The sequence below is a fragment of the Diabrotica undecimpunctata genome, chromosome 5 (assembly GCF_040954645.1).
Source record: "Diabrotica undecimpunctata isolate CICGRU chromosome 5, icDiaUnde3, whole genome shotgun sequence".
NCBI classification, from domain to species: domain Eukaryota; kingdom Metazoa; phylum Arthropoda; class Insecta; order Coleoptera; family Chrysomelidae; genus Diabrotica; species Diabrotica undecimpunctata.
Genome location: NC_092807.1, coordinates 50,102,731 through 50,124,406, shown reverse-complemented (window position 1 = coordinate 50,124,406; position 21,676 = coordinate 50,102,731). Strand labels below are relative to the sequence as shown.

Sequence of the window (21,676 nt, the reverse complement as noted above, 5' to 3'; positions counted from 1 at the left end):
ATTTAGGTGAAGACGAATCTTCGTCCTAGCTCATGCCGTTCATGTGATAACTTAATCTTTTCGGCGGCCCTACTATAGAACATTTGTATTATTAAAAACATAGCATGGACCTCCTAATTTTTGTACAAAAAATTAAAATTTTCCAAGATTATATTTTTTTGAAATATATATTAGAATTTTTAAAAACCAAATACAGGGTATTTTTATATGAACAAAACGACTAATATTTTAAGACCGGTCCTGAATTTTTTTGTTCCATTAAAACGAGACTAACTAAAATTACTGTTCAAATTCACAACAAAGATAAGCGGGATATGTACTAATATCGAGCGACGAAAGATTCCTTAGTTATACCAGATTGGTAGGGTGTGGCATGTCAACAATATATCACAGACATATTCAAAAACATGATACTTGACATAGAGCCTTAATATATGTAATTTGTAATTGAGGGTAAAATCATTGAACAAGTAATACAGTAAATAGTCAGGTGGCGCTTAAGGCATTCTATTCTGTAGAAGTCAATTCTAAGCTAGTATGGGATTGTGTGGGTGCCCTAAATAAACTAATAGACCTTAGCAAGACCGTAGCCTAGGTAACCAGGGCAAGAGAAATAATATTTCATAAGGGCAATGAAAAAGCATACGAAATGGCCAAACAAAGCTCATTAATGCCATTCATAGGACCGGAACACTTCAACAAAGTTATAAAAGCAGTATCAAGAAGTGCTACAAGAAAGTGAGTAGAACATAAATCTCTGGAATGGTGGAAGAGTACACCAGGACAAACAGTTCATTATTGAACATTCACCAAAATCAGCAGACCTAATAAGATAAGACAGGAAACAAGCACGGCCCTAGTAGGTCTGTTAAAAGGCCATTGTAAGCTAAAAAAAAGTTGAAGCTGATGGGATTGACAGATGATGATCTATGCCACCTAGAGGAAGAAACAGCAGAGCACAATCTGTGTCAGTGTGACAGCCTGGCAAATGTGAGGTTCTTTACATTAGGCGAGGAAGAGCCACTGGCAAAGAGCTACAGGAATGTTAAGTCTCAAATCTATTAGACCCTTTAAAAAGGGTCAGGCTTGAAAATTTAAACTAGGATTAGAGGACCACGATATAACTCTGAACTGAATGAAACTGAAATTCCCACATATTTGAACTGTACTAATGCAGTTCAAATGTGGGAACACAAATGCTCTAGCATCCATGATCCAAGAAGCAAAGTGAAACAAATAAATGAAAATACTAATATCAGAGCTCACAAGAATAGAACAAAAAGCAGATAAAGATCTGAAGCAATGGATGACGACATAAAAGGTAGAGACAACGAAGTTTTGTGATATGACCGTATAAAAATAGACAACAAGATTGGTGCCAGTAATATTTAAGACAAGACCAATAGCGATCAATCATTACAAAACCGTCCAAAAAAGGTGAAGATATATCTAGCAATATCAGGAAAAATAAAATAGTAAGATGAAGTGGACAAATTTACAAAAATGAAGAATAAGATAAATTATGGGAACAAAGTCAAAAAACGAATAGAACCAACATATAGAATGTTGAAAGATAATGAGATTGATTAATACAATAAAAGATTGATTGTGATGAAACATTAAGAAAGAGCAATAAGACAACAAATATTACTTGGCTGTGCTACACAAAATTACCAATATATTTGTTTAAATTAACCTTTATTAGTAAAATATGGTTAGTAGTTTTTACCTTTGTCGGCGATTCCTTCTTTCTCAGCGACATCATCGACCTCCATCGGTTCATCTTCAACTTTAGCATCCGCTGATGATTCTTCAACAGGAGATTCTTGCTTTTTCTCTTCCTTGTCCTTCTCGTCTTCTACCCCATTTTCAGTTTTTGCTATCTTGCTTGGACGTTCCTCCTAAAGTAGAAAACCGAAACAATGAAGAAATGAAACTGACATACATGGTGAAGTGACAAGTACATGTACCAAACACTGAATAGATGGTTTTGGTTTATTAAATTAAAAGTACCGTTAAATTATGTAATGAACAATCGATTAAAAACAATGTAATTAAAATGAAATATAGTTGGTTAAAATCTATTAATGAGAATAATAAAAAATAAATCGGTTAAGATACAAGGTATCTCAGTGTATTTGATCCATTTTATAACTATTAACTGTTTAGATATCATATGAATGATACTATTACGGCGATCGATATGTTAAAAGTGTAACCTAAAAATGTAAACGATCACATAAGTAATTGTATGTTAGTATGATTATAACATAGTGCACCCATATTATGATGATAAAATATGTAGACAATAATGTAACAAGTATTTCTTTTAAAATGTTAAAAATTCATATATTGTTAGTGGTACATGAAAAGTAAACAAAATCCATATACTAATAAACAGAGTGGGTATACCAAACGAACACAGGATTCATAATTTCAAAGTAAAAATGAATTAATGTTCTTCAAAAAATATAATGGAAGATTGGCAATATGAATATTCCTGACAAAGATCAACAGAAGTTTGTAGCACACTGCAATATGGCAGTGGCCAATAAGTTCAATAATTTGCAATTACCTAAGAACATAAATTAGAATGTATAGCAGCTAAACAAGAAATAAAAAGGTACATACAGTCCTTAACAGTCATTAATTATACATTATGGGATCTAAAGAAACGTAAAACATTAAAACTGAAGATTATGATAACTATTTGGGGGACAAACAGCTGATTACTTACTTAGTAAGCACAAAAGGAAATGTTTACCAACCACTTTTAAATCAATATTTAAAATATAAAGAACAAACTCGGTATTATTAATAAATAGAATCCTCTTCATAAAAACTGCATATATGTTAATAATAATATAAATAAAAGAAAATACCAAACAGGAAGGATTATCAAGAGGACAAACTATTTAAAAAATAATATGCATAGGTATAAACCTGGAAAATAGGCTTTAAGTATATACTTTACAAATTAAATGTACTTTAGACAGAGATCAACTTCCGCCTAAAAATCCATATATTACAGAACTCCTAGTGACTAGTATTTGGTACTTTGTAAAATCAGATTTAATTAAAGATCAAAATAGGAAGGAATTAACGTAGAAAAGGACTCGATGGTAAAGTAGAAAACATTGAAAAGGAAAGTAGCGTGGAAACAAGCTGGAGAAAACAATAAATATAAATAAAAAGTTGATATGCAAAGAAAATCAAGTTTTCTTAAAATATAAACCAATAAAAATGGCATGACTCTTACCAACAATATAAGACACAGAACAGAACATTAGTCAAGAAAACAAAAACGAATAATTACAGTGTGAGTTTCATACAAGCACTAGTGATAGATTTTTACTGACAGCAGTAACAAGTTTGGTGCTTTAGATGAGAATAAAGTTGCGAAAAAGTTATCAAAATTCAACCCGTTAAAAAAATTGACTAGGTAAAGAATCATAAATCGCCAAAAAATCAAAGAACAATATATGCTGTTCAAAGATACAAACTGGTGAGCCAAAAACAGGAAAATATAGAGACATCAACATATAGAATGTTGATTCTATTCTCTGTTCATATCATGAGAGCTTTTGTATCCACAGATAGTGTAACAATGGGGGCTCTCATGACCCCTAAGGTAGTCTCTAGGCTAAGGTGAGAATGCAGAGAGCTCGATATACTAGTGAAACATAACAGTGCCAAACTGGTATGGGTGCCGGGGCATTGGGGAATATACGGCAATGTATGAGCTAATGGATTTTCCAGAAGAGTAGCTACAAAATACTTCGGTCCAGGGCTGACCGTAGGAGTGTCAAAAAGCCCCGTCCGCGACCGGAAAAAGCTTGAATTTGAAAATAACTCTGGGAAAATATACCCAGTCAAGCACATGGCAAAATGTTTATTGGACAGATAACCACTAATAGGGCTGAACTACTGCGGAAAACAAGCAGGAATTATGTGCAAGTATGCAAAGGGACACCTGCATGCAATTGAGATGTTTCACGGAGACAAGCTGCAGGGAACCTGTAGCAGTCAACCATATCTTACATGACCACCAGACACTACTTTGCAAAGTTTCAGAATTCTGGAATAGGTATCATGAACAAAAGAATGATGTAAAAGTCAACTGACTGTAGTATGACAGGTTTATAACAAACAGCTCCCGAAAAAAAGCATTAAGGCATAAAATAGCAAGCAACAATAATATATCTGACAGACCATACAACAAAATAATTTAAGTAGGTAACACAACAAACTTTGAACAAAAACATATACAGATTTAACCATAGCCTTTGGTCACAAAAATGTGTATCTAAATTGACCATTTTTGTTAAAAAAAACTATGAAAAAAGTCTTTAATATTTACGTCAATAATATCACGAGAATGGAATACACCGTAACTAAATAACAAAAAATTCAAGAACCAAGAATAAAAAAATACTGTCTGCTGATGATCAGTTAATATTCTTAAGTAATACATAAAGATATATGTCATTTTCTTTTAACCAAAGGGAGTGGAAGATCATAAAACTTACAGGAATTAAAATTAGATCAATTTACCATGATAAGTATGTATAACATGTAATATTTGGTAAACACAAATAAAAGAACATAAATAGAACTGATTTAGGATGGAAGTATAAAGGAGGTCGACAATCAAAATTCCTATTGGCCAAAATAAACAAATTTAGGACGGTATTAAGACAGAATAAACTATGACGCCTTACAAGTGAAGAGATATACTCCCAAGATTATAAACGGCTATTATAATACACAAAACAAGTTGATTTAAGGTACTATTACCGTTTAGAATGCTAAAAAATGACACAAATTTGTACCATTTTATATGATTTGAAAAATTGAGAATTTGTGGACAAAAATTTTTGGCGCCCTCTCTAAAATACAGAAACAATGAAAAAATATAACACTTTTTAGTATTCTAGATGGTAATACTACCTTAATATGAAGAGAATTATAAGCAAAATGGAAAATTTAGATGAAAAGGCAAAGCACAATCCTATAAACGCAGATATTTTTGTCATTGAGATCAGCCAAAGTTAAATTTTCTTACCAAATAATAACAAATAAATGAGAGGAATAAACAAGTAAACAACTTCGTCGTTATATTGTATTATTTTAAGGTTACAAACTATAGCTTTGAACTAAAAATAGAAATATTAAAGAAAAAACTAGCTAGTATAACCCCAAGACAATTTTTTGCTTGGAATATATTTTTCTATCGATTCTTGAGGTTATATTTAATATAAAGGTACCAACCCCACAGTTGGGGTGGATTCCACCCCCAAGATAAAAAGGGTGAATAGAAGTTAATTACAAAATTTCATCAAAATCGATGTGGCTTGATGCAAATCAGACCTAAAACTAAAATGAATCATGTCTTATCTTCGATAGAATAGAAAAATGGATAGAAACAAAATTGTATGCAATCAAGTTTCATATCAAAAGCTGCTTGTGGAATTGGTAGAGAAAAATTAGAGAGAGTAGAAATAAAAATTCCTGAAAAAACAAAAATATACAAGTTTGAAGAATCAGACAAATCTAAATACCATAGAACAACCACAGACAAATTTAAATACCATAGGAGATGCTCCCTGCTCTCCATAACGCGGTATCACGTACTCAGTCAAAGTTTGTTTCAGAACAGAATGTCATCAGAAAAAACGAAGTTTACACAATTTCGAATATTTAAAGAGAGTTTTACTGAAACCTATTTTGTCATAGAACAAAATGAAAACATACTGTGTCATATGTTATGACCAAATATCAGTTTGTAAGGAGTACAATATTAGGCGTTTATTCTACATAACACGCTTTTAAATATAATGAATACAAAGGACAAATTCGAATAGATCATGTAAATTGATTGAAGAAAAATATAATACAAAACATTGCCAGGAGAGGCAAACCCTTATAGTTGATAACTGAAGATCTAGATCCAGACATAGAGATATGTAGCAGGATTGAACAAGCCAGAGCAGCATTTACTAATATGAAAACCTTGCTAAGCAACAGCAGCCTTAACTTTCGATATCGCTTTGTAAAATGTTACATTCACTCCATACTGCTATATGGTGTAGAAACCTGGACCATAAAGGCCAATGTGATGAACCGATTGGAGGCTTTTGAAATGTGGGTATTTAGAAGACTACTTAAAATTCCCTGGACAGATCACACAACAAATGTCGAAGTATTCAATCAAATGGGCAGAGAACGAGAATTGCTGCCGATAATAAAAAGAAGAAAAACTGCTTATCTGGTTCATATATTTCGAAATTCAAAGTACCAGTTCTTAAAGCTTATTATGGAAGGGAAGATAGAAGGAAAACGGGTCATCGGAACAAAGAAATACTCATGGCTTAAAAACATAAGGGATTGGACAAACCTCGATGCCCATGCACTCTTTACGAGATACACAAGACCGAGAGGAGTATGCCAGAATTGTCGCCAACATCCACTAATTGGATAGGGCACCATAAGAATAATAGGATGGAGAATAGTTGTCAAGGAATTTGTCCAGAGCAGAAAACACTAGTTAAAAATACAAGTTTGTCACATCAAACCATAGCAAGAAGAATTATTAAGGATAATAATTAAATAATAATTAATATTATTAAGGAAAACATAGAAAGATATGTTTTCTATAGTTTCGCTCTCAGCCAAAGTACTGATATATCCGATACAGCACAGTTGGCAGTTTTCGTGAAAGGGGAAACATAGGACTATACGTGATCAATGAATTACTTGATTTGGATCCAATGAAAGATACAACTACAGGAAACAACACCTACGAAGAAGTAATGAGTTGCATAGAAAAATATGAATGTTAAATCAAAAATCTTTGCGGCTTAATAACTGCAGGTACACCAGCATTGACAGGAAGAGCAAACGGTTGTGTGGCTTTAATATACAATACCGTCACACATACAATCATAGAGTATCATTGTATTATACATCAAGAACAGTTGTGTGCAAAAGTACTCGAACTGAAACCTGTGATAGATAAAGTAGTGCAGACAGTTAATTTTATATGCACAGAGGCCTGAATCAAAGACACTTACAAGCATTTCTGTCAGATCATGAAGACACTGTATACTTCAGTCGCGTTCGCTGGCTTATCAGAGCAACCACATTGACGAGATTCTATTTGTTGCTCTCTGAAATAAAGATTTTTCTTGAAAAAGAAAAGGACAAGATATTAGTTTTTGATCTGATGAGCAGTGCATATTTTAATAGCTATTGGAACACTTACAAAATACTAAGGTGCCGCTCAACAGTGGACAAATTGAATAAAGAAGAAATGGAAATAGAGGCTTGTATTTTTCAAATACATTGATAATATGTACACCTTTAAACATTGTTGCTGACAAAAAACAAAAATGATAAGATCAATAGTTACATATGCCCCAGAAACATTAAAAAAGCAAAAAAAAGGAGAACTCATGGTTATCCATTGAAAGATGTTTATAATTACAGAGACTGGACATCGCAAACCGGAAAAATGGCAATAAACAAGAACAAGCTAAATCAGCGATTGAACAGACAATGGAAATATTAACACAATATTACCTACCAAGCTCAACTTGCCAAGATTTTGAATACCCAGAGATGAAATACTATGGTGAACAACTTAATATAGTCTATATCAAAGAAAAAATCAAATTAACTAGAAAGTTGCAGAAGAGTTTGTTAGGAAACTCATTAGTAATACAACATCAGCTTTAGGCCTACTTTGCCGGCAGAGCTAATTTACAAAACTAATCTTATAGGCCAATGTTAGTTTTTTACTCGACACAACTGTATAGATGAGTTTGACAGTTAAAATGTGTATATTACAAGAAGACTCTCATCTAGGGATTCATAATATTTTAGCATGACTATTTTTAAATGAACAATCAAAACGTAAGTAAAACTCAGTATTTTTCTCTCATAACTTAATTTGTCTATTTAGAAATTTGAGGTCAACAGACAGATTTAAAAAAAAAAAAAAAAATACACAAAATGAGTTATGTTAAATTAAAATCGGTTAATAAACAAAAATGTTATTACAAAATAAACAACAAAATTGCTGTTTTTTAATATTATTAATAACTTTTCTATTGTTTATTAAATTTTTTTAATGTACTTGAACTTGAAGGAACTTGTCATTTTTGAATTGTGAATTGAAAGAAGGCTCAGATCTTTTGAATAGTTTTTGCGAAACCTTAAGAGATAAGATAACCCCTTTTTTGTTTATTGGCAGATTTTAATTTAGCATATCTCATTTTGTGATCTTTTTTTTTCTGAAAAGTTGACTGTTGACGTTAAATCCCTAAATAGACAAGTTTTTAAGTTATGAGCAAAACAACGAGTTTGACGTTTAGATCGTTTTTAAACATATTTCCATTGAAAAATTGATGAATCCCTAGATTAGAGTCTTTTTGAACTATTTCATACCACACATTTTAACTGTCAAACCCGTCTATACAGTTGTTAAGAAAAAAGATTTATTTTTAGTAACTTAATTGGTCTGCTATAGAGTTTAGAATATTTAAAAACAAGTGTTAGTATAATACTATTTGAGTCGGAGGATCCAGCTTGTGGTAGGTCGAATAACATAGCACAAGTCACCCAATTGAAAATTATTATATTCCCAATTAGATAGGTGGTAAATTAAGGATTAAAAATTCATGTTGATAAATACTACAGCGTTGTTTTTAATATATTTGATATTACTCAAATAGTTCTACAACTAAATTGTTAAATGTATCTTATGAGAGTTAGAATGGCAACAAAAATGAATGTGTAGATTCAACAATTCAAAATGATCTTAGAAATCCGTAATTGGGTCATCATCTATTCTTCATGAGGTATAACCAATATAGATATAATTAGTTTTCTTTCGTCATCTTCATTATTTCATTTAAGATGTACCAACGAATGTTCTAAAAATATAAATAATTTGTAAAATCAAATATTTTCAAGCATACAATTCAATACTTACTATACCTAAATGTATATTATACAACAAGAACTGCCATTACCTAAGCGCATATTTCTAAACAATATAGACTTCTAGAAAATTTCTTCAGAATTTTACATACAATCCTTTGTATATTTCTAGGGGTTCTTTTCCTATTGGATGTAGCAATATTGATTCTGAAAACTTTGTTCAATATTAAATTTGTCTACTTAAAGCATCTACTTACCACAAACATACCAAGTTTCAACTATCGTAATTATGACAAAATTGCCATAGATTAAAAAGTTCACTAGAAACCATCCGATCGAAATTTAAATAAAAAAATTTAGTCATATAGATACAAAAATGGATCAACATCAATATGGGATAACCTATTACTTGAGAGAAAACACTAAGAACATTGAATACAGTTTTATTAAAGAAATATTTACAAAAAATCTTTGGGACACTAGTAATTCTTCATTAGATATGTTAACAAAACCTTCTAATTAGTACTTGACACAAACAGGTACCATTTAAACTTTGGTTATCATAAAACAGTAATTTTTAATAGGTTGAACAATTCAATAATCTGCTAAAAACAAATGATTTTTGTATAAAAGGAACTCTTTTTGGTAAAACTTTCACTACCAATTGGTAATATGTTATATATTAAAACAACAAAATCTGAAATAAATGCAGTAACAAATGTTCAACCCATGAAACCTTAAAATAAATCTACTAGAAAAGTAAAATATCTACTTGTGTTTTCTAGATTTGTTTGAACGAACCTCTGTTGGTGCACTCTCCTCTTCATTTTTACGTTTTACTGATTTGTCGAATACAACATCCTGGAAACTGGATATAACAGGGAAATCTTTGGAAGCTTCTTCGGGTAAAGCATCATTACCATCTCTAGTAATTAGGACAGAAGATAACCCAGCAGTTTTAGCAGCTTTCGCCTCTGAAAAATAATATGAATTTTGTTTAACAAAGTATTGACTTGCTACGTAAATACAATTTATTATCAAGATCCTTTACACAATAAATTGGACAATAAATTTAAGATAATTTAGCAAGAAATTAAAAGCAGAAACAAAGTAAAATTAAAGTAATTTAGATTTTAAAAAATAACAGAGGGGACTAGGTAAAAACTAAAAATAAAGATCTAAGAATTATAAATCTGAAAAGGTCTAATAAGATAATTTACATATTTCGCCAGTAGTTTTTCAAGAACACCAAAAAAAGTTTGTCAAAATTGCTAGAAAGATGAGTAAAACCTTAGTAGCAATAAAAAAAAAATATGCAAAACAGGTACGCTACTACTAAGGTGCTAATACTAACTATTGCAAGGCTACTCTACATATCCAATTTGTTCAAAATATTCCTAGACAAAACTCAAGAAACTGAAGTATTGGGACATATCAGAATGAGATTATTCTCTAAGTTTCGTGGACAATCAAGAAGTTATTGCATAAGATGAGGACAACTTCAGTTTTATGAATTTAGAAAATTACAACAGGAGTATACAATAAATGGAACTCAATGTTATGAAACAAAAGAATTACAAGAAAAACAAAAATAAGAATATAACATCATGACAAGTATATTGACCTTCAGCTTCAAAAACTGGATAATAGATAAGAAAACAAAGATAAATTAAGGGTAATATATCATTAACTGTAGATTGATTAATCAAACATGACACACATATTCTAAGACGCGCACACACATACACATCCCCATAAAACTCATATACACCTAAGTGCATCTACACCATGCTCAATGGTCAAATCCCCATAGAGTCACACCATATTAAAAGTGTTGCCTAAGCGATACCCCAAAGAGGTGGCGAACTTGGGGATTATAGACTTAGCAGAGTATGTCATACCTGCCAGCATTTCATCCGAACTCAAGGAACTAAAATCCCAAATCAGTCTAATTATCGCAATCAGGTTTCTACAGGCCAACCTCGGGAACAATAATTCAGCTTCCACAGAACTTACTGTTGCTAAGGAAGAGCTCGATGTTGCCTTAATACAATAACCTTGAGTACACCAGAGCCAAATAACAGGTTTATCATGTGTTAATGAGGAGCTTATATACAGCAGGTGTGATAAAGCCCAGAGGACTTGTATAATAGGTAATGAAAGATGTACACTAAGTCAATTGACTAAAGTAGGACTAGTGTAGAAATGACCCATTCCACAAAAAAGTCAGTAATTTTGATAGTTATTTGCTAATTATAATGCGCATAAAAATCTAACCTTGGGTAAAGCGAAAAAAAATTGTTTCCATTCATTTGATTCCGTTTTGCACAGTTTCCACTATATGTTTATTAAAATCATAAGCTCCCTTGTGACTATATTACTTACCATCAACATTATCTGTGATAAATAGAATTTCTTCTGGTTTAACTTCTAACTCTTTGGAGATAGTTTCATAACTAGCAGACTCTGTCTTGGATCCAGAACTTTGATCAAAATATTTGGAAATGTGTGCAGATACATCTCCTTCGGTGGTATGAGTAAATAGGAGTTGTTGAGATTCTAAGCTGCCAGTTGAGTATATAGCGATTTTACGAGATTTGGCCCAGGACTCCAAAGCAGGAGCAACATCAGGAAATACACTAGAGGGAACAATAAACATATTAGGCAAATTGAAACTCCTAAATATTTCCTATATCAAATGAATTCTTGGTATCCTATAATCTTTCTACAATTATTTAGACCAAAAAATAATATATAACTTTTGAGTAAATGAATATGAATCACCATTTTAATACACAAGTTAGCTATGCATCTTTTTCTTTAGTAAATGTTTACCTTTTTAGTAAATGTTAGTAAATAGTTACACAATTACAGGGGGAATTCAACTATATAAGTAGATATACATTATATGTATAATTAAATAATAATGCAACATTAAAATCAAACACATGTTTCATTTTTATACCCTATTAGGCCCATGCAATATCTATGAAGATATTTCTATTGATCAAGGCGTCGCAACAATTCTTGTTGGCAAAGAGAACACGAAATGTGAAATTCCTAATAGTATGTGCGCTCACGATACAATAATATCATTGCATTTGACAATAACTTGAATCTATAAAAGCTGGAAACTGAGAAAATCAGATTCAAACATTTTTCAACCAGCAAGTGGTGTGTATATTATATAAGCCTATTGGGGATATTTGTGAGCAAATTATATTGACTATATTTTTTTAGATATTGCAAACATTTTTATACTTATTTCTTCCTCTTTTTCTTACATTATGCGTTAGGTATGTTCTTTCCTGATCTTAAGACTCTGAAGAATTAATTTTTTATAGTCAGGCATATTTATATAAGTGAACAGCATTTTTAGGTTTATTCTTGGTATAAAAAATTTTTAATTTGATATAAAGTAGACGATATGGTTTATCTACTTACATATATTACAATATTTATTTATATTATGTAAATTATAATAATGGTTCTAGAAGCGATAAGTTCTTTTTAAAATCCTACTTATGTATATACAGTAAAAGCCAAATAAAGTTGCGTGCACGTCACCAAGGTCGTAATTCTATGTATGTGTGGCTACATTTCTATAGAAAAGTGTATGTTACTTTAGTTTGCTAAACAATTACTTCTAAAAATAACCCGATCAATAAAAAAACTTTTGTAACAAAATAATGTATATACAATATGTATAGCTATTTTGGATTAAGACGTCCCTCAGTTACCCCCAATTAATGACGGAGTATTAGTCACTACCAGAAATATTGTCATGTTGCCGCGTCGTTTGTTGAGTTTTCAATCAGTGTTCTGTGACTTTTGTACTCGTGGTATCATCGATTTTTGAGGTTATCTTGTGAAAAACATTTATTTATTTGTCAAAATGCCCAAACAGCTGAATAGTCGATGTAAAGAACTTGTGGCTTCATTAGTTATCTATTTTAAAGAAGAAAGGAATAATAATGACCCTTTGTTACCCTTAAACACTGTGCAAGACGCAATATGAGAATAAAATATCATTACTTTACTTACAAAAATTTGTATAATTTTAGCGTGTAGCTGCTAATTTAAAACAGTAAGCAGCATATGTCAAATGCAAAAAAAAGGTGAACAGTTCGAGTCACCAAAGAAAAAGCGTTGCACTAATAAACGAGTAACAAATACAACAACTTTAAATACAAGCTCTATTCGTGATACCATTTACAATGTGCACCAGAGAAGTAAGTATTATAACAAATACACATTTAACATAATTTTATTTCTGTATGCTTTTAGAACAACACATAACGGTTCAATCATTGTGATCCGAACTGAAAGATAAAGAATTATTTAATGGTAGTACCACTTCTTTAAAAAGATTGCTCAAAGAACTTGGGTTTGAGTGGATGAAGGATAATCCACGACGAGGACTTATGGAATTACCTAATGTTGTTTGTAAAAGAGTACAATTCTTGAGAACTTATAAAGAAGCGAAGGATGAAGGTATATACCAATTCATGTTTCTCGATGAAACTTGGATATTTCAAAATGGAATTATTGGTCATTATTGGCAAAAGCAAAATATAAAGAGTGTTAAAACCACTAAAACGGATGGCAAAAGGTTTGTTGTATTAACATAAGTTGTAATATAAACATTTAAATAATATCATTGCAGATATATTATACTCCATGCTGGAAATGAAACCAAATTTATAGAGGGTGCTGAAGCAATATTTTGTTCAAAAACTCAACTTAGTGATTATCATGGGGAAATTAACCAGGCAAATTTCTTGAAATGGTTTGAATATCAATTGCTGCAAAACTTCTCTAATTGTACTTGATAATGCACTTTATCACAGTATTTTATTGCATAGAACTCCAAATACAGGATGGTCAAAAAGTGCTATTGAGGAGTGGTTAACAGAAAAAAACATTCCCTATTCCCATATGATGCTCAAACTGTTGCGCATCGTTTCTCAGTAAATATACAATAATCTTACATATAAATGTCGTTTATTTTAAACATTTTTTTAGAAATAAACCACAAACCAAGTATATACAATATGGAAGAACAGTATGGACACAAAGTTTTACATCTTCCATTGTATCTTTAATCCTACTGAATTAATTTGGGGCATAGCAAAAAAATATTACAATAGGCACATTGGTAGAGATGGTAACAGCGCTAACCACTGCCTAAACATGTGGTATGTGGCATGAGGCACTTTACATGATTGATTTACTGAAAGAGAAATATTTAAATGGTATGAGAGAGAAAGAATATTTGATCGTCAAGAAATTAGTCCAATAGTAATAAATGTTAATAGTGGAGAGAGTGACACTAATTTGGAATCAGATTCCGAAAATGTTTACTTCGTTGATGTTGTTTTTTTTAATGTCATGTTTTGTCTTTGAAAATATGTTTATTATTATTATTAAAAATTATTAAAAAATATTTTATTTTATTGCTTGTGGTTTTACTTTGATTATATTTATTGTTTGGTAACTCAGTCATAACCTTACCACTTTTATTGTGGAATGCCTTACTTTGTGAAATCTATTCATGAGTGTAATTAACAAAAAACAAATGAAACAAAAAACAGTCATTTTCAAATTCCATTTAATATAGTGTGAAATTTGCTACGTTCACCTTTTTTGTTTACTTCAGTTCTTTTCTGTTAATTTTCATACTTCATGAACCATGTGACAACACTGAAAATGTTCACAATGATGAAGTAAACGCAACTTTATTTGGCTTTCACTGTATTAAGCAATTACACATAATTCATCCTATGTCCATTTTTTTTTTCTTTAAAATATGAACTAGTTTTTCATGCTTTGTTCTAAAGTATGTGTAAGTGCCTAAATAACACAATTTTTTATTTTCAGACACAGAATATTTTTATTAATGTATGTTAAATAATAAATAAAAATTATTTAAAATTGTCATACTATGACTGTCACATGTCAATCTACAGCTACATGTTTTAAAGCTTTGTTATACTGTTAAGATAGCATCAGATTAAAATCAAAATGCAATTTAAAAGTTGGATGTGATTTTGGGCTTTTTACAATTTAACATATTAGTACAACCACAAGTACAACAATTGGTTCAAAAGTTATTAACAACAATAGTGGACATTATACACACACATTGTGAACACACAATTTATTATTTTAATCTTTTAAATGATCAAATTTTTAATCTATAAACAAAACAAATGTTTAACAGCTATCCCTGAACTAAAAATCATTTGTCGAAGAATCATAAAATCTTTATCACTACAATTACCCAGTGAACAATAGACCAGCTTTTCGTAAAAATGTCAAAAAGGAATATGCAGAGAGCAAAGGGACATGTTACATAATGATACTCTATTACCAAAACTATAAGGATAAACTTGATAATTACAAAATTATAATGCTCTAATAGTAATTGCTATAAACAGCAAACCCAAATAGATCATGTTAAATGAGTGAAATTGTATGAAATTAAACTGCATAAGGGAAGATTAAATTAAAAAACAATGACATAGGAAAACACTATTAGCATTAATGAGACCACAATTAATGAGCGACAAGATTGATTAATCTGCATTAAAATAGTCAATAATTTTGTATTTAAATGTATTAATGTACTAGATTAGAAGTTAGTTACATACAAGAAATCATTGGGATACCATGCTTCTGTGCTAAAAGATTAAGTTGATAAATTACGAGAAACAGCATCCTCATTTCTATACAAATATAAAATCTGTTATGTAAAATACTTACTGTGCTTTCAATTCACCATTCTTGTAGCCTTTTTTATAAATCAGTCCCTGTACTTTTTTCAAGCCTTCATTATCACTGTTTTTCTCAGTGAGTTCTTTAATGAGTGGAATGGCTGCTTCTTGATCAAGATCATCTTTGATAAGTTTGACTGCATCTTTTACTTCTTGTTCTTCCCATGATTCCTTCAGGAAGGTCTCAGCTTGTTTAGTTACATAAGAATAAAGTGTTTCCTGTAAAGCAAGAAAATAATAAGTTAACTTTGATTTAAGTAGAAAAATGGGGTAAATCGAAAATTAAAAAAAAAACTATTTTTCAACTGAATTTCTGGGAGTAGTCAATAGAAAAGGCGTACTATCTCATGAGTATCGAAATTTTTACTCCGTCATGGTTTTTTATTAACATTTAAGCAAAAAAGCGACTGTCTTCCTTAATTTCAATACTGTGAAAAAACCATGCATGCTAGATGAAAATGTTGATCTTTCTTCCAAATAAAAGTTATTGAAAATTAAACCCAAAAGCAAACATTTTTTTTTCAAATTGTTTATAATTATTAAAATAAACAATAAAAACATTTAAAACATTCACAATGTCAGTTTTTATGCAGTTACTATATTTGCGAAAGATGGCCCGATTAGTAAAGTAGTTTTTAAACAGTTTTATTTGGAGAAAAAAGATCATGTACAGGTGCTTTGGCAATACTTAGATAATTTTATTTATTTTTAAATTTACAGCACAATTGTTTATAAACATTAAGCTCTGAAATTTGGGCAGTTTGTGAATGAAAATTCAGTTTTTCATTCAAAATTTAATCAAGTTTAATATATGCCTAATTAAAATTGTGGAAACTGGTTAAAGTTAGTAGATCAAAGGAAATGTTACTGAGGCAGCATGGTGGTAGAATGACTTTCAAGCTCATGACAACTGAAAGCCATGAGGGAACTTTAATTTTATTATCTCCAAACCAGTTTTAGTTGTTTTAGCTGTATGCAGCACCGTCCTGCTGGAATATAAAATTGTCCGGGTAGAGATCTTACTTGGTACAAGACTATTTTTCAAAATTTCTTGATACTTTACTTGCTGCGTTTATTGTGCCTTCCACCACCTCATATCTTCCTAGATCAGCTGATGGCACACACTCTCAAATCATAATTCCTTTGGAAAACTTCCCAGTTCTTTTGAGGCGATCTTTATGGAGTACTTCATTTTGACTTCTGATAACCCGTTTTCGAAAGTCTCCAACGCAAACATCTAATTTCAATTCGTCACTGAATATGACTTTGAATCAGTCATCAACGGTCCATGAAATCTTCGACCTTGCCCAATTGAAGCAGTTGCTTAAAGTCATGGACCGTTGATGACTGGTTCAGAGTGATATTCAGTGACGAATCGAAATTTGATGTTTGCATGGGTGACATTCAAAAACGGGTTATCAGTAGTCAAAATGAAGCATTCCATAAAGACTGCCTCAAAAGAACTGTGAAGTTTCCCAAAGGAATTATGATTTGGGGCTGCATGTCATCAGCGGGTCTAGGAAGATATGATGTGGTGGAATGCACAATTATCGCAGCAAAGTATCAAGAAATATTGAAAAATAGTCTTGTACCAAGTGCTCACGATCTCTACCAGGACTTAAATTTTATTTTCTAACAGGACGGTGCTGCATGCCATACAGCTAAAACAACTAAAAAATGGTTATAAGACAATAACATGTCCTCTGATGGCTTTCGAACAGTCCAAACCTTGACGTTATTGAGACATTGTGGCATAAGATAAAACAGAAATTGATCCTCAGAGCAGTACCGCCGATTTGAAGAGTAAATTAAGTGAATTATGGGATAGTTTTGACCCTGACTTATTTAAATCATTAGTACAAACAATGCCAGACAGGAATGTCGCAGTTGTAAAGGGGCGTGACGATGTAACCCCATGTTAAAATTTGTAATTTGTCTGAACATTTAGTTGTCACGATGTTATGCAACATTTTCGTTTATTTTGCCGCCAACGCTGCAATTCAGAGCTTATAGATACCAAACCATTTCAATATTTTGTTATTAATGATAGAGTTTAATGTATTATTGATCTCGTTCTTTGGTTCAATAGGAAAGATTGTGAAGATGAACGTTTACAATAAATTTTCGTTTGTTCGAAAATCTAGTTGTTAGGGCTCGTAAATATAGTAACTACAAATAAACTCACATTGTGAAATGGCTTTTAAATGTGTTTATTGTTTATTGGAATAATTATAAACAATTGAAAAAAGCTTACTTTCAGTTTAAATCTGCAATAACTTTTTTGTTTATAAACATTTTTTTATTTTGAAAATCTCATTTTGAAGAAAGTCGTCTGTTGAACGTATTCAACTAGAATGCGTAGTTTTTTCACAATATGAATGAAAAAAGTCGCTTTTAAGATTATGGAATTATTTTTGATCAATGAAGAGCTGGATCGACATATTTTTAGATCTTAAAAGACCAGGGTCAGTAATCTAGGTCTCAGATTAGTTGAATACTTAATGATCCTATGATCTTGAAAATACAGACTATGTTAAATGGGCTTTTGATGTTGACTAATGATATATCAGTTCATTGGATTGAGAGTAATATATTTTGAGCAGTCAAATACAAATTGTTCGCACAGAAAAATAGTTACTTTTACTAGAATTATACCATTTTAATGTTACTGTATTTCTCAAGTTATGTTAATAAATTAAATTTAGAATACACCATATAATGGATTTTGTCTAACGAGTGAAATCATACAGTTACAAGCAAGTTAGAATGTTAAACACAGATGCCTGTTTTTTAATTCAGCACCTAGGCAACTGCATCTAGTTTCACCAGTAAATAGAAAATATTCAATATGGAAGTTTTTATTTAATTCACTTCTAGTAGTCGTCATGTACGGCTCGTAATAGACTTCAGTTTGAATTAAATACTGGTATTTATTTAAAATTGGAAGAACAAAAAATGAAGCAGTGGAGGCTTTCACACGTATCAAAAATGCCGCAGAAAACATCGGACTTCTGATTAACATCCAGAAAACTAAATATATGCCGGCCATATCAAGAATTCAACAAAATAACTTAGAGGTGCAACACGAAACGATAGAAATGGTAGAAGAATTCTGCTACTTAGGATCACTGGTAGACTACAAAAATAACACATCCAACGAGATAAAAAAAAGAATATGCGTGGCTAACCGCTGTTATTTTGGCCTGGGCCCTCAACTAAGAGCGGAGAAGTATGTCAATAGCAACAAAGTGCAAACTTTATAAAACAATAATACGCCCAGTGCTCACATACGGATCGGAAACATGGGCAATGACGACCCGAGATGAAGAGTTACTGCGAGTCTTTGAAAGAAAAGTATTGAGGACCATATATGGCGGAGTAAACGAACAGGGTCTGTGGAGAAGGCGATATAACTTTGAACTCGATAGACTTTTTGGTGATGCAGATATTGTGAAGACCATCAAAATAAACCGCCTAAGGTGGGTGGGCCACGTTATGCGGATGGATGAGAGTGATCCGACTAAAATAACTATGCTAAACAGGCCGGTCGGAAGAAGAAGGGGGCGACCTAAACTCAGATATCTGGACGATGTACAGGAAGATCTGAGGGAGATTGGAGTGAGGGGCTGGAGAAGACAGACACTCGATAGGGAAGGATGGAAGAATGTTTTGAAGCAGGCTAAGGCTCACGAAGGGCTGTAGCGCCAACTGATGATGATTTATTTAAAATTAAATTTAGATTAATTTTAATTTAGAAAATATATTTCTCTACGCCATTGGTAATTTGATTTCCACTTTCATCTTAAATTGCCGTGATTTTCAATATCAAATCAACCAAAACGGGGAACACTATACATATAAAAATGTTTTCCATACATATAAAAAAGTGAGCCATGATTATAAATTTAAAAGTTCAAAAAATTCCAATGCTCCTTGGTACTTATAACGAATGTACACTCCATACAGGTATTTTACTTGTTGAGACGTTACCAAAATAAAATTCAGAAAATTCCGTTAAAAATATGTTTAAATAAATATATGTATATGCACCTAAATCTCAAATAAAAAGTGAATTTGGTTAGACTGTATATTCCTTAAAGTCTCATTTAATACAAACAGGTACGAATGAATGAAAAAGTTTCTCACAAATTTGTTTCCCACAAATATGAACATGAGAATTTAGAAATAAAGTTTAAACCACCTATATAAACAGAGTTAAAAAACATTTTGAGCCATAAATTTTAAATTACTGCATGCCATAAAATTTAAATAAATATATTTATAAATAACCTTGCACACTTAACCGAAATTATTGCCACTGAATATTACAGTACAAACGTAGTGTATTTGTTTAAAAATTATTTCATATAGTAACCCTATTAACTGATATATTATGAAATATAAAAATGAAATGTTTCCTAAAATGCTGTAATGTGAAAATTTACAAAATAAACTGATCACTATTAGTAGCAGATAGAGTTATGAACCCTTTGCAGTGATTGACATGCCTCACATGACACCAACTCCAGTCATTGGCCATTAACACATAGTTTGGCTTAAACATCACCCGACATCTCACACGAAAAACTCATATGCCGGTTTCAGTCGTTGTCGTGTCCTATATGAGACAAATAAAAAATATACTTGTGTAATGATTACATGGCAAAACTAGCATTAGTATTCTGCAGCAATAATATTATAAACATATATTATCATTATTTAATAAATGATTATTTTTTAGTAACATGCATTTGATTTAATACCAAAAATCCTTAGTGAAACTGCCAATGAATTCCCGAAAATTCTGACCACTATCCTGAATATATATGACAGTGGCAAAATACCGGAAGATTGGTTAAAGTCAACTTTCGTAGTAATCCCAAAAATGTCAAACTTCCAAACGTTGTGATCAACAAAGTCGGAGAAGCTTAAATAATCACTAAAGTCTTCACCAAAATCATATATAACACAATCTACAGCGAACAAGCAGTGTTAGGCAATTCATAGTTTGGGTCCCAAAATACTCTTGGCACAACAAATTAAGCCTAAATGATGGCTGAAACTACAAAGACATCCGAATTGTAACAAATCTTTACTGGAACAGTAAAAAGAAGTCAGCATGGGTAAAAATTAGCAGTCCATTCAGTATACTCCAGTCGTCAGAGACAATAAGCTGAATTTTGCAGAGAATATTAATTTTAAGACCGCAAAAAAGATGCAAAAAAAGTTTACCACTTTTACCCCCCGGCTTCACCCTAAAACCCCCCTCGCAGGGGGGCAAAAACACAAAAAAATCGATTTACCAAGAATCTGTACACCGTAGAAAAAAAATATTTCAAATAAAAAAATGTAGCTGAGATAATTTTAAACAAAAATGTCTATTAGCACTTTTTGTGTAGAATGAACCGTTCTCTCACAAATAACACTTGAAGAGACTGTCAATTTTGAATGTCAGTTACGCACACAAAATCAATGTTCAATAAAATTTGTATCAGCCCGACTGTAAAAATTCGATATCTTTTGATTCAAGTAATCTATAGACAAAATTCAAGATGTGTTTGAAAGGTAATGAGTTCAGCTTTCGTATGCTTTTTTTGTATTTTGACGCAAATAAACTCGTGATTTTATACAGGTGTTAAATAAATAAACGTGGCGCGATTTTTGCCATTTTTTATGATTCTCAAGAGATCAATACAATCTATTCCTTTCATTGACTAGCCACGATAAAGTTTAGATTACTAGAGTCTAACCTTTAAAACCCATAGCATGAAATTTTAGTTTTGACTTTTGGCAACAAATATGAGGCATTTGAAATATGCTTAAAAACGCTGGATTTAAACTTTCACACAACAAACGATCTAAAACATTTAAAACTTTTTTTCAATTACACTAGTACGTTTTTCAAAAGATCAAAACTTGTGCAATAAAGTACACCCAAAACAGTTTTCTCAAATGCA

General features: G+C 31.4%; 1 protein-coding gene across 1 annotated transcript in view; it reads right to left on the bottom strand.

The window, feature by feature from the left end:
- LOC140441305 (uncharacterized) overlaps positions 1-21,676 on the bottom strand; it is a 40,354-nt gene that overhangs the window by 6,808 nt on the left and 11,870 nt on the right. Inside the window, exons 2-5 of the mRNA XM_072531942.1 lie at positions 15,709-15,938; positions 11,329-11,582; positions 9,745-9,917; positions 1,730-1,901 (exon numbers count right to left, since the gene is read on the bottom strand). Of these exons, the coding sequence (XP_072388043.1) occupies positions 1,730-1,901; positions 9,745-9,917; positions 11,329-11,582; positions 15,709-15,938 (829 nt within the window). The remainder of the gene's footprint in view (positions 1-1,729; positions 1,902-9,744; positions 9,918-11,328; positions 11,583-15,708; positions 15,939-21,676) is intronic.